This window comes from Echinops telfairi, unplaced genomic scaffold (assembly GCF_000313985.2).
Source record: "Echinops telfairi isolate 266 unplaced genomic scaffold, ASM31398v2 ScPeMD7_443;HRSCAF=831, whole genome shotgun sequence".
NCBI classification, from domain to species: domain Eukaryota; kingdom Metazoa; phylum Chordata; class Mammalia; order Afrosoricida; family Tenrecidae; genus Echinops; species Echinops telfairi.
The window spans coordinates 66,201,760-66,213,218 of record NW_022104341.1 but is presented as its reverse complement, the minus strand read 5'-3'; the positions used below and the strand labels follow the sequence as shown (position 1 = coordinate 66,213,218).

The 11,459-nt window shown below is 38.4% G+C and overlaps 1 protein-coding gene across 1 annotated transcript in view; it reads right to left on the bottom strand.

The window, feature by feature from the left end:
- Window positions 1-11,459, bottom strand: part of CUNH1orf87 (chromosome unknown C1orf87 homolog) — a 118,349-nt gene that overhangs the window by 40,996 nt on the left and 65,894 nt on the right. The window contains exon 8 of the mRNA XM_045291746.1: window positions 2,678-2,775. Within this exon, the coding sequence (XP_045147681.1) occupies window positions 2,678-2,775 (98 nt within the window). The remainder of the gene's footprint in view (window positions 1-2,677; window positions 2,776-11,459) is intronic.

Below are 11,459 nucleotides of genomic sequence, written 5' to 3'. Positions count from 1 at the left end.
ATTTTATCTATCTATCTATCTATCTATCTATCTATCTATCTATCTATCTATCTATCTATCTATCTATCTATCATCTATTACTTGGGCATTAACACAAATGTCATATCATTGCATCATTCAGTCATGTCAAGCAGAACTGTACCATACTTCCATAATCAGTTTCCAAGAATACGATTTCTTTTTGGGTCCTTTAACATTATCTTCCTTTTCCCCCCCGCCGCCCCCTCTCCTGCACTCACCTCAGCCCCGGCCTGACATTCTTCTTCTACTTGCTATCCCTATATGAACATAAGTCCTAGGTTTCATTTACTGAAAAATATTTCTTTATATGTAATATATATCTTTATATTTATACCATATGTAAATTTATATAAAATAAAAGTATAACTTTAAAATATATGTAGAAAACTTTAACCTTATTATATCTGTAGTAATCCACTTTCCAGTGCATTGTGTGAGGGCAGGGCTATTATATCTCTGGTTAGTGGACCAAGGGAATACCATATAAACAATCCATATGTGGCATCCGCCTGTGGATTTTGGCCTTTCACTGTCACCATCGCCTTCTGTAACCTGCATTTTAAATTCTAATAAAGTCCCCCTCTTCTGATAATGAATTTTATTATTAATAATCCTTTGATCACGCTAGTACTTGTGCTTCTTTCATGCAGACCTAGCTGACAACTTAGAAGGCTGCTTATTATAGGGCAAGCTTTTAAGACCCCACATGCTATTATTTCTGATAGCCGGGAACCATCTGATTTCTTCACCACATTTTTCTATAAACAAACAGCAAACAGAAAAACCCAAACTCACTGTTACCAAATCAATTTTGACTCATAGTGATTTTTAAAGGCAGGGTAGAACTTTCTCTGTCCAGGAGTAGAAAGCCTGTCTTTCTCCTAAGGAGCAGCTAGTGATTTCAGACTCTTGAACTTGATGTTAACAACCCAATGTATAAGCACTATAGAACCAATATATTCAGTGATCACTTCATGAGGACAAGTATCGAGCAGGACCACACCAGAAACATGAATTGTTCTTAGATTAAGGCTTTCAATTGAGTGCAAACTCAGAATCTATTGGTATATCTGTGATGTATATGTGTGTGTATATATATATTTTTTCCTGGTTCATTTCAGAACCAGCAAAATCAGTTTCTTGAGAGATAATAAAAATAATCTTCCTAGGACATTTGATAATTTTAATAATAATATCATTAATGAAGCAAATGGTATAAAATTTAAAGGCCATTTTAAAAAAGGAGGCCTGGTGGCTTAGTGATTACGTGTTGCACTGCTAACAACAAGGTCAGCAGTTTGAAGCACACAGGGGCAATTCTACCCTGTCCTCGAGGGTCCCTATGCATCTGCATTGCCTCGATGGCAGTGAGCTACTGAGAAAAAAAAATACACACATATAGGAAGGTTTGTAGACAAAAATACATGGAACATTCATTTATGCTATGTAAAATTTTATGTGACTGAATATTTTTTAAGGAAACAATGAGAGTTGGACACAAGGCAAAACTTACACTAATGCTCTTTCATATGGCCAAATATCTCTGCAAGACTGATATGTACATCATAAAAAGCAAAGATAATTTGAAAATGGCAATATATGGTAGTAGTAAGTTGCCAACTATTGTGTAACCTGAAAAGGAAGAGATATGAATCAAAATCCAATGACTCCCAAATCCACAAGCTTAGGAGAGCAGCATCTGCTTCTCATATGAGAGCATTTCAGCCTTAAGTCCAAAGAAGTATTTTAGTTTCCTTAATCTGCAACAGGTGTGTTTAAAGTAAAGACTTGGATATTTAGTGGATTTTCCGAATTGAATTCTTGTGGTGGGGTCTATGAAGAATGCAATTGTGAGAATATTTTGATACTCAACTCCCTAATTAATGTAAGTTCCATAATATTATTGAGCATCTACAATGCATTAGGCACTGCTATAGGTACATGGAGTGTATCAGTGAATAAAGACCCTGACACCTACTTGTCATGGAATTAGTTTATATGATCTATTAGTTTTTCTGATCTACCAGACCATGGCAGACAGTAGCAGTAAACATAATATACCCATAGATTAGAAGTACCTTAGAAGTTGATCAGTATGTGGAATAAAGCAAAACGAGAATAGGTTTAAGGGAAGGGTTTGGGTAGTTCACTTAAAGGCAAAACCAAACCCAAACCCTAGCACAAAACTTGACGACAACTCTGCAGCTGTCCAGAGCTGCCTCTCTCTTCTCTGCTACTGTGGATACAGGTTCCCCTCGTCTCCCTGAACTGTACTCTCGAGTCCGTTAACTCGGGTCTCTGTGCAGGTGTCTTCTTACTGGGCTGACAATTGGGAAAACTGTAGAACTCACTTCATCTGGTTACCTGTTCTCATGTATCACTGTTATGTGATGTCTGATACCCAATTGTTTAACATATTTGTCCATTTTCTTTGTTTAAGGTGAGAAGGTAAAGCTGGTTATGAATCATTCATAATGGTTGAAAAGTAAACATTTTTGTGTGCTCTTTCTCTATGGCCTGAAGATAATCAAGATTTAACTCCATCTTCAAAGTGTTGGTGTTGATTGATTCCTGTATCAAACTTCTATCATTCTCCTAAAGCCACAGCTCTATGTATGGTACCTTAATAGACTATGTGCACAAAAACTCAACTTACTTTATTTCATTTTGGTAACCCAAATCTTGATAGTTAAGCAATGTTTCCAGAAGACTCAAAGTCAAATATATCCCATGCTTCCCACAAATAGCTCTGACCTGTAAATGAGAAAGAAAGTTTCACAAGAATGAAATTGAGATTTGAATGTCTTCCCATAACTAAAACCTATATGGTTTGAGGCAGAATTAATATCAAGGAGTGCATTCTGTCATTAGGTTATCCTTTAAGACAAGAATGTCCAACAATATGATCACAATCAAGGAAATTTCACTTAATAGACACAGAAATGTAGTTTACTACATAGAGGCCACTGGTAATTAAAATGTTGATTTTAGCATCCTTCTCAACCATGAGATAGGTGGGCAAGAAGTAGGAATTCTTTTTTAAAAAAAATATGAATTCAAAAAAAAATATGAATTCTTTTTTTGTTGTTTTTTATTTGTCATTGTTGTTTTTTGACAATCATTTTATTGGGGGCTCTTACAGCTCTTATATAACAACCCATACAGTACATCAATTGTATCAAGCATATTTGTATATATGTTTCCATCACTATTTTATAAACATTTAGTTTCTATTTAAGCCCTTGTGATCAGCTCCTCATTCCCCCCCTCCCACCCCTCATTTGATTTCTTTTTTAAAAAATCGTTTTATTAGGGGCTCATATGACTCTTATTACAATCCATACATACATCAATTGTGTAAAGCACATTTGTAGATTCAATGCCCTCGTCATTCTCAAAACATTTGCTCTCCACTTAAGCCCCCGGCATCAGGTCCTCATTTTTTCTCCCTCCCTCCCCGCTCCCCCTTCCCTCCCCGCTCCCCCTTCCCTCATGAACCCTTGATAATTTATAAATTGTTTATTTTGTCATATCCAGTATATTATTATCTATAATACATTATAAGGTAAATCACAGAATGTTTTTGTGTTATTTACCTTTATTAACTAAACAACCCTATGGCGGGAGTGGGGTGTTAGTGAGACTAACATTACTATCTTCATTTTATGTAAAAGAAATAAAGAATTAGAGAGATTAAGTGACTTCATCAGTGTCCTATAGCAAATAAATGATGCAGATTATTCTAGAGATCAGTAAATATTCATTGGATGAATGAATAAAGCATCATTGTAGGTTCTCAAGTACTTCATATGTTTTAAGTCTGACTAATTCTCAGTTTGTTGGGTTGGTAATAATTAGATTTGGATATGTTGAACTTCTCAGGCTATGATAGGATGAGCTGTGTGTTAAGCAGTCTGGTTACACATGTAGACTTTTGAAGCAAAAAGACCTTATTTTGAACATCAGATCTACTGCCTGCCACTTGTGTGACTTTGGGACATCACTAAATTGTACTATGTCAAGTTAGTTTATACACAAAATGAGAATGCTGCTTTCTACTACCCAATATTCTGTGAATAGTAGTGCCCAGTTTTTAGCAGGTATTCAATTAATATGAGATAAAGAAGATCAATAAAGAAATGAAATAAAGAAAACAGTAACACAGAAAGAGGATAACGAAAGAAGTGCCTAACTTTAATTTAACGTTTGGACAATACTTAACAGTCGTATATAATATTACTATACCAAATAGGAGGAATATTATTTGGGGAGGAGTTTGGCACAGAGATGGTATAATGATAACCACAGTGTAGCTAGGCTCAGAATTGAAAGATAGTAGGTTAGAACACTAGCTACTCTCTGCAGGAAGAAGATGTGGCTTCCGTAAGCTTGCTTCCATAAAGATGACAGCTTTGGCGGGGGTGGAGGAACAGATGGCTGAGGACAGAGGTGGAGGCCAAGGCAACAGCCCCCACCAGCCCCGGCCCAGCCCTCACCGGGGGGCTCCCTGGAGCCCCCAGCCCAGCGTTTGCCCCGGACCAGCTGCCTCAAAACAACACCCTGGTGGCGCTGCCCATCGTAGCCAGCAAGAACATCCTCAGCTTTATGTCCGATGACGAAATTAGCCAGCTCCGCCTGGTCTGTGAAAGCATGGCCTTGGTTTGCCAGAGGAGGTTGAATCGGGGATTTCGGAAAGTGGAGAGGTACCATAACCTGTTCTTCGCCTCTCTGCCCCGAAGAATTCCGCACTCTGATTGACACGTGTCAAAAAGGCGGTGTGGGCATCTTTGAGGACTCTGAAATGTCCTTTGAGTTTTAAGGACAAAAAAAGTTGCAAGGAACAAGATCAGGGTGATAGGACGGAGGGGATGGGGGCTCTACGGGTAATCCTGTGTGTGTGTGTGTGTGTGTGTGTGTGTGTGTGTGTGTGTGATCCAAGTGAGCTTTGACAAATGATAGAAGACGTTCAGGTGTTACACAGGTACCCTCAGAGCACTTCACATCCACACATGAAAAACAGGCCAGAAAAAAAACGCACCCCAACCAAGGAGCAGCTGGGAAAGGAGCCCCCATGACATTCTTAAGGAGCCCTTTCTACCCGTTATCATGGTAGAAGAACAATTCCTCAGCACACCCGCCCTGGCCTTTTTCTTACCACTGAAGTTTTCGATTTTCTTGAAACTTCTGTGGTATAAGCCCCAGGATCATCCCATGTCCTTGGACAGGGAGGGATCTTATCAAAATGACCCGTTTTGGGAAGCCCCTAAAACAATCACCATTCACCTCAGCTGATCTCTCTGCCTTTACCTTTCTGCCTTGAATGTAACTGATCCAACCATTCCTCAGAAGCTGTGTTTGGGGTGGGGTGCCCTTTTTCCTTCTTTGGAGAACTTGTCTGCAGCCACCCACTAATCACAGAGACATGTTTGACCACATTTTGTTTGGGAAAAGCCCGTGCATGTATGAGCTAAAAAAGCAACCTTTTTGACATGCACTGTTCTGCATCAGGGACTCTTGCATTTCTGTGTATTTCTGGATTGAGGAGGAATGGTTGATCCTGAAATCAATCCCTCACTGATACCAAGGGCCTATTGTGTTATGTTAGAGATATTTTAGGATGTCTGGAACGGTTGCTGTAATATTGTTGACAAACAAAAAGGTACACTGTATACTTACAAACATTTCACTATCTGGTGTTAGAAATAAACTGTACTGTTCAATTTTGAATTGCAGACAGATTTAGGAATGAACCTCGTTTGTAATCTGGGGACCATATTTTTATGTATAAAAAAATCTGAAAAAGACAATTGTATTTATAACAGCATCAAAAGAATAAAATACTTAGGAACTAATAAAAGAGATATGAAAAAAATATTACAGCTCTGAAACCCTACGGCTCTACAATGTCCTACAGAGTTATTCTGAGTCCGAGTGGACTTGATGGTTTTGGACAGTAACTGGACAATTATCTTCTTTGTTGTAGGAATCGGACCTAATCTACATTTGAATTCTTCGTACATTACTAGGTATTGATTGGATAATAATGTCAGGAAAGCTAAAAAGGTGGATGGTGGTGGATTTTGAACTTGAAAGACGGATAAATGTTTTACAGAATATTAGTAGCCGAAAAATAATTTAAGCAAAGGAAAATAAAAACAAAATGTGCAAATAATGAAAGAAAGAACATGTTACTTTCTAAAAATTGCATATATTTATTTTGACATTACATACTCTTTAGTACTTGTATATACCCATCAGGGTGAGTGGCCATTATGTTTGTTTGTTGTGTTTCTCTACAAGATAACTGTTTGTTGAGGGCTTGTACTCTGTTTTATTCATTTTCTTACCACCATTACTACCCAGCACAGAGCTGAAATCAATAATGGTTGGACAGAAGCAGGACAGATCTGAAGCAGGCCAGAGACCCTTGAGCAGGCCAGAAATCTGCAGCAGGCTAGGGATCGGGAGCAGGCTAGAGATTCAGAGCAGAGCTCTTGACTTCTCCTGGCTGTTGATACTGAGTTGAGTCAGCTTCTGAGGACATCCTTAGTGGATGGCAGCATGGTGATCAATCTGCCCACCCTTGTATCCCTTTCCAACCCCAAACATCAGAATGAAAGCTCTGAGGGTGTGGGCACAGGGTGGGCTGGGGAGCTGAGAGGGCAAAAATACATACATACGTAAGGGTTATTTGGAGAGGAGGGAAGGGAGGGAAGAACGGGGAGCTAATTTTAAGGAGTGCAAGAAGAAAGAAAGTGTTTTGAAATGGATTGTGGCAGCAATGGTACAATACTGCTTGATGTGATTGAGCCATGAAATGTTATGACATTTGCAAGAGCTTCCAATAATTTTTTAATTTTTGTATAAATGAAGATATGGGTGAATGAGGGAGTGAATTAATGAGTGATTTGGAGTCACTGAATGGTGAGTCATATGAAAGGAGGCTGGCAAAAAATTCAGTGAGTAAGAGAAATATTGATCATATTAATGCCATTTTACTCCGTAAATAAAATTGAATTGTCCCCATGATTTGAACACATTGATATATTTCTTAAAAACAGTGTGAAAAGGTTATTCTAAAAACAGCGTACTTCCCCTGGCAACACTGAATTTTGCTTTAGGCTAACATGAGCAGCAGATTAGAAATAGTACATTAGGTTTCCTAGAAACAGATTGATTGATGGCTGCTAAAAAATGACTGCTGATCATTGTAGAGGATGAAATGAAAACATGTACAAGATATATCTAGCAATTTAGCATTATTCAGGATTGCTATTAAAATCTTTTGAGTTTAAATATTCATAATGACCTTTATTAAAAATATAATTATGAGTAGTTCCTTCTGTCTATAAATAAATGTTTTTCTAATTCTAAAGTAAATGGTAGCTATTATTGTAAAAATGACATGCAGTAAACAATTGTGATTAGGTGCTGTTTACTTGGTTCTGACTTATAGTGAGCCTAAGTACAACAGAATGAAGCTTGGCGGTCAAGTGGTTAAATGGTTTGTAATCCACTGGTCTGTGTGGGTAAAAGCTGTGGCAGTTTGATTCTAAAAAGATTACAGTATTGGAAACCCAATGGGGCAGTTCTACTTTGGCCTATAGTACCACTAAGAGTCAGAATCAACTCACTGACAATAGGAAGTGAATACCTGATTTCCAAAAAAATGCTCCTTATCAGAGTGGAGCAAAGACACTAACTGAGCTTCCTCCATTCCCACTTATACTTCCATATGCATTGTACCACATCACTATAGTTATACTACCTTGTCCAAGTATTAGAGATTGAGTTGTTTCCAACCTCTACCCCCACCCCAAATCTGAACCCATCTACTAGCAAATGTAATCTTGTTTGGATATAAAGTTATTTGATGATATAAACTGTTAAGTTAAGGAGGTCATACTGGACTAAGGTGGGCCTTACTCCGTTTTGAGTGGTGTCTTATGAAAGGGTTAAACTCAAATGGAGACAAAGGCACACAGAAAAAGATGTTATATGAAGTCACTTCTAAAAATAAGCTACACCCAGAAATACTTGGGGCTATCCAAAGCTGGCAAATACAAGGCTCTCTTAGACTAACAGAGAAAGCATGGTCCTACTGACTCCCTCAATTCGAGTTCCTAAGCTCCAGAACAGTGAGACAAAACATATTTTGTTCTTCACATGCATTGAATGATTATTATATCAAACATTAAAATAGACTAAGTTGATCAGAAATATGACTATGGTATTGGAGGTGGTAAGTGATTAAAATTAATAGAAGTAATTTTGTAATTTAGGTAAGAGTATATACCAGGGGTACCAAAAAAACAAAACAAACAAAACACGGATAAAGCTGCGCTGCACAAAGCTTTCATAGTACGTATTTTTCCCACTAGGCCAGCATAGAGCAACTCACTCTGAGCTAGTGCACACAGTGGCATTGCCTGGGAAGGTTCTCTCTGGTCACAGTGAATTTTTTCATAAAAGCAGTTTTGCTCAAACTTGTTTTTTTATAATGGCTGATTTTTTAAAAAAAAACATTTTATTTGGGGAAATGGCTGATTTTAGAGAACAGTGTGTGGCTTTGAATTTTTGTTTGCTGCTTGGAAAAAAATGCCACAGAAATTGTTGTGATGTTGAACACCGCTTACAAGGACAGTACTGTGGGAAAAACTCAAGTGTAACCAGTGGTTATTTTGTTTCAAAAAGGTGAAATGTTGATTGATGACAACTTCATCCTGGATGACGGTCAACTTCCCAAATGGATGAAATGTGACAGAATTCATGCATCTATGCTTGAAGATTGACGGCAGACCATTGAAGAGATGGGGAAGTCACCTGGACTATCTTGGAGCTGGGTTCAGCGGATTTTAATGACCGAAAAGACCAGATTTGTGGCAGATGGAGGACTGGTTTGCCATCATGACAAGGCAACTGCTTATGCAGCCATCTTAATGTGCCAGTTTGGGGCAAAAACAGCATGCCTCTCTTGCCCAGAGGGTCTGACTCACCTGACCTTGCTCCATGCAACTTCTTTTTGTTTCTGTGAATGCAGAGGGACATGAAAGGACAGCTATTTGACAATGCAGAAGAGGTGAAGAAAAAAAATGAGGGAGGTGTTGTCAGCTATCCAAACAAATGAGTTTGAAAAAATTTTTCCAAGAATGGAATCTCAGATTTGACAAAAGTATTAAGTATAATGGAGAGTACTTAAGAAGGTGATAAGGTTGTTTTGTAAAAAAAAAAAAATTAAATGCATAGATTTGAGGGGGTACCCCCTGACACATACAGTTAGGGAAGCAAATAAGTAAAAAGTTGAAGCCCGCAAAGCTGTAGAATATTTTACAACACTAGCTCACCAAGTAAACCACTATCATGGTTGGAGTCTTGCCACAAATTGCTGAGGTTATAATCAAGAATGAACCACGCAGATTAGTTAGTAAAAAGATGTCCTCCTGTTAGGAAGCTGTGTGCAAATGAAGCAAAGAATAAGGAGAGGTAGAGTCATCTGACTTCTAGTTATGCCTCCTGTGTGAAGGATCTGAGAATCGTTTGGGAGGGGTTGATGATATAAAAGGATCCTGAGTGGCTGAATGGTTAAGCATTTGGCTATAACCTAAAAGGTGAATAGTTTGGACTCACCAGCCCTGCTCATTGGCTCCAATGTCCCTTGGGCCTCAATTTGCCTCACCTTCTGGGGAATCAGAATTCTATTTTACATATAGATAAAACAACAAAAACATTTTACATAAGCCCAGCTCACTTGGATGGATATACCTACAAGGTTATTCTAATTTACTTTTTAAACCTCCTAAGGCACTTCTGTGAGAACGTTCATTATTGTCTTATTACAGTGATGTTTAGAGAAACCTTTTTTTCTTCTTCTTCTGGGCATGAATTTGTTGTTGGTCACAGTATTACCGGTAACCACTCAGTTACCGGAAATACTGTAACTTTGTTAATGTATTTCATTGTAGAATGATTTTTGTAAACACTTCTGTTATTATTTTTATAATGTAAGAAATATTGCATGGGCAATTTATAACTATATTTATCAAATAACGTTCAATAATTAAAATTAAAATGAACATTTATAAATATTCTGTAAGGCCTGGTATGTGGGAGGTCAATAGGATGGGTGAGCCAAACTTAGGGACACCACTCCTGAGCTCAAGAGGTAAAGAATATGCATTATGTATGAAAGGACTAAATTGAGCCTGCATGGTTGAAAACTTAGGTTCTACCCCAAACTCAAAAACTCACTCTCATCTAGTGGATTCTGACTCATTTTGCTGCTGGTGTTGTTTTAGGTGCCATAAGGTGAGTTCTGACTCAGAGCAACCCTATAAACAAGCAAGAAACACATCCTGGTCTTGCTCCATCCTCCGAATTGCTGTTTTTCTTCAGCCATAATTACTATTGTCCAGGAGCTTCTTCTCTTTCACTGCTCCTCTACTGTATCAAGCCTGGTGTCCTTTTCTAGAGATGGGTCTCTCTTGATAACATGTCCAAAGTACATGAGACCAAAATCTTGCCATGTTTGACTCTGAAGAGCGTTCTGGCTGTGCTTCTTCCAAGAAAGATTTGCTCATTCTTTGGATAGTCCATGGCACTCTCAATATTTTTCGCCAGCAGCATAATTCAAATTCATCAGCTCTTCTTCAGTCTTTCTTGTGGATCTCTAACTTTCACATCATACTAGCTTATTGGGTCCGGCACATCTTAGTCCTCAAAGTAACATTCTCATTTTCAACACTTTAAAGACGTCTTTTGTAGCTACTTTACCCAATGCCATGTGTCTTTGATCTCTTGACTGCTGTTTTTTCATAGTCTGTTCTTGGTCTGGAAGGTCTACTGAAACCTGTTAGCTTTGAGTGACTTGCGGTGACCCTGTTGGTATTTGAAATACTAGTGGCATAGCTTCCAACATCACAGCAACACAAAAGCAACCAAACTGTCAGACTGACTCATAGGGACTCAATAGGACAAGGTAGAACCACTCTTGTGGGATTTCCAAGATTTTAATTCTTTATGGGAGTAGAAAGCCTCATCTTTCTCCTGAAGAGTGGTTTGTGGTTTGGAACTGCTGACACTGTGGTTAGCAACCCAACACATAGCCCTATTAACTCTGCACCTAACTTTGGTAAAGGCCTGAGTAGTTAATAACATTTTTGCCTCAGCATCCCTGCCAGAAATTATCACTGCATCAAGCACAATAAATGGAACAGTAAGTATCTTGGACAAACCATGACAGATACTGGATGTATTTCTGAATTGGTCTGTGTATGTGGTCAAAAGTACTTTAAGACTCTACTGATTTAACAAGGATCTGCAAAATCCTCTGAAACAGTGACTATTGGAATGGACACCCCACTTCTGCTCTCTGGGGAGAGGACACATGGGTTTCAAGAGAAACTCCAAATGGTCTATGATGTGTGCTACCTCCGCCTCCC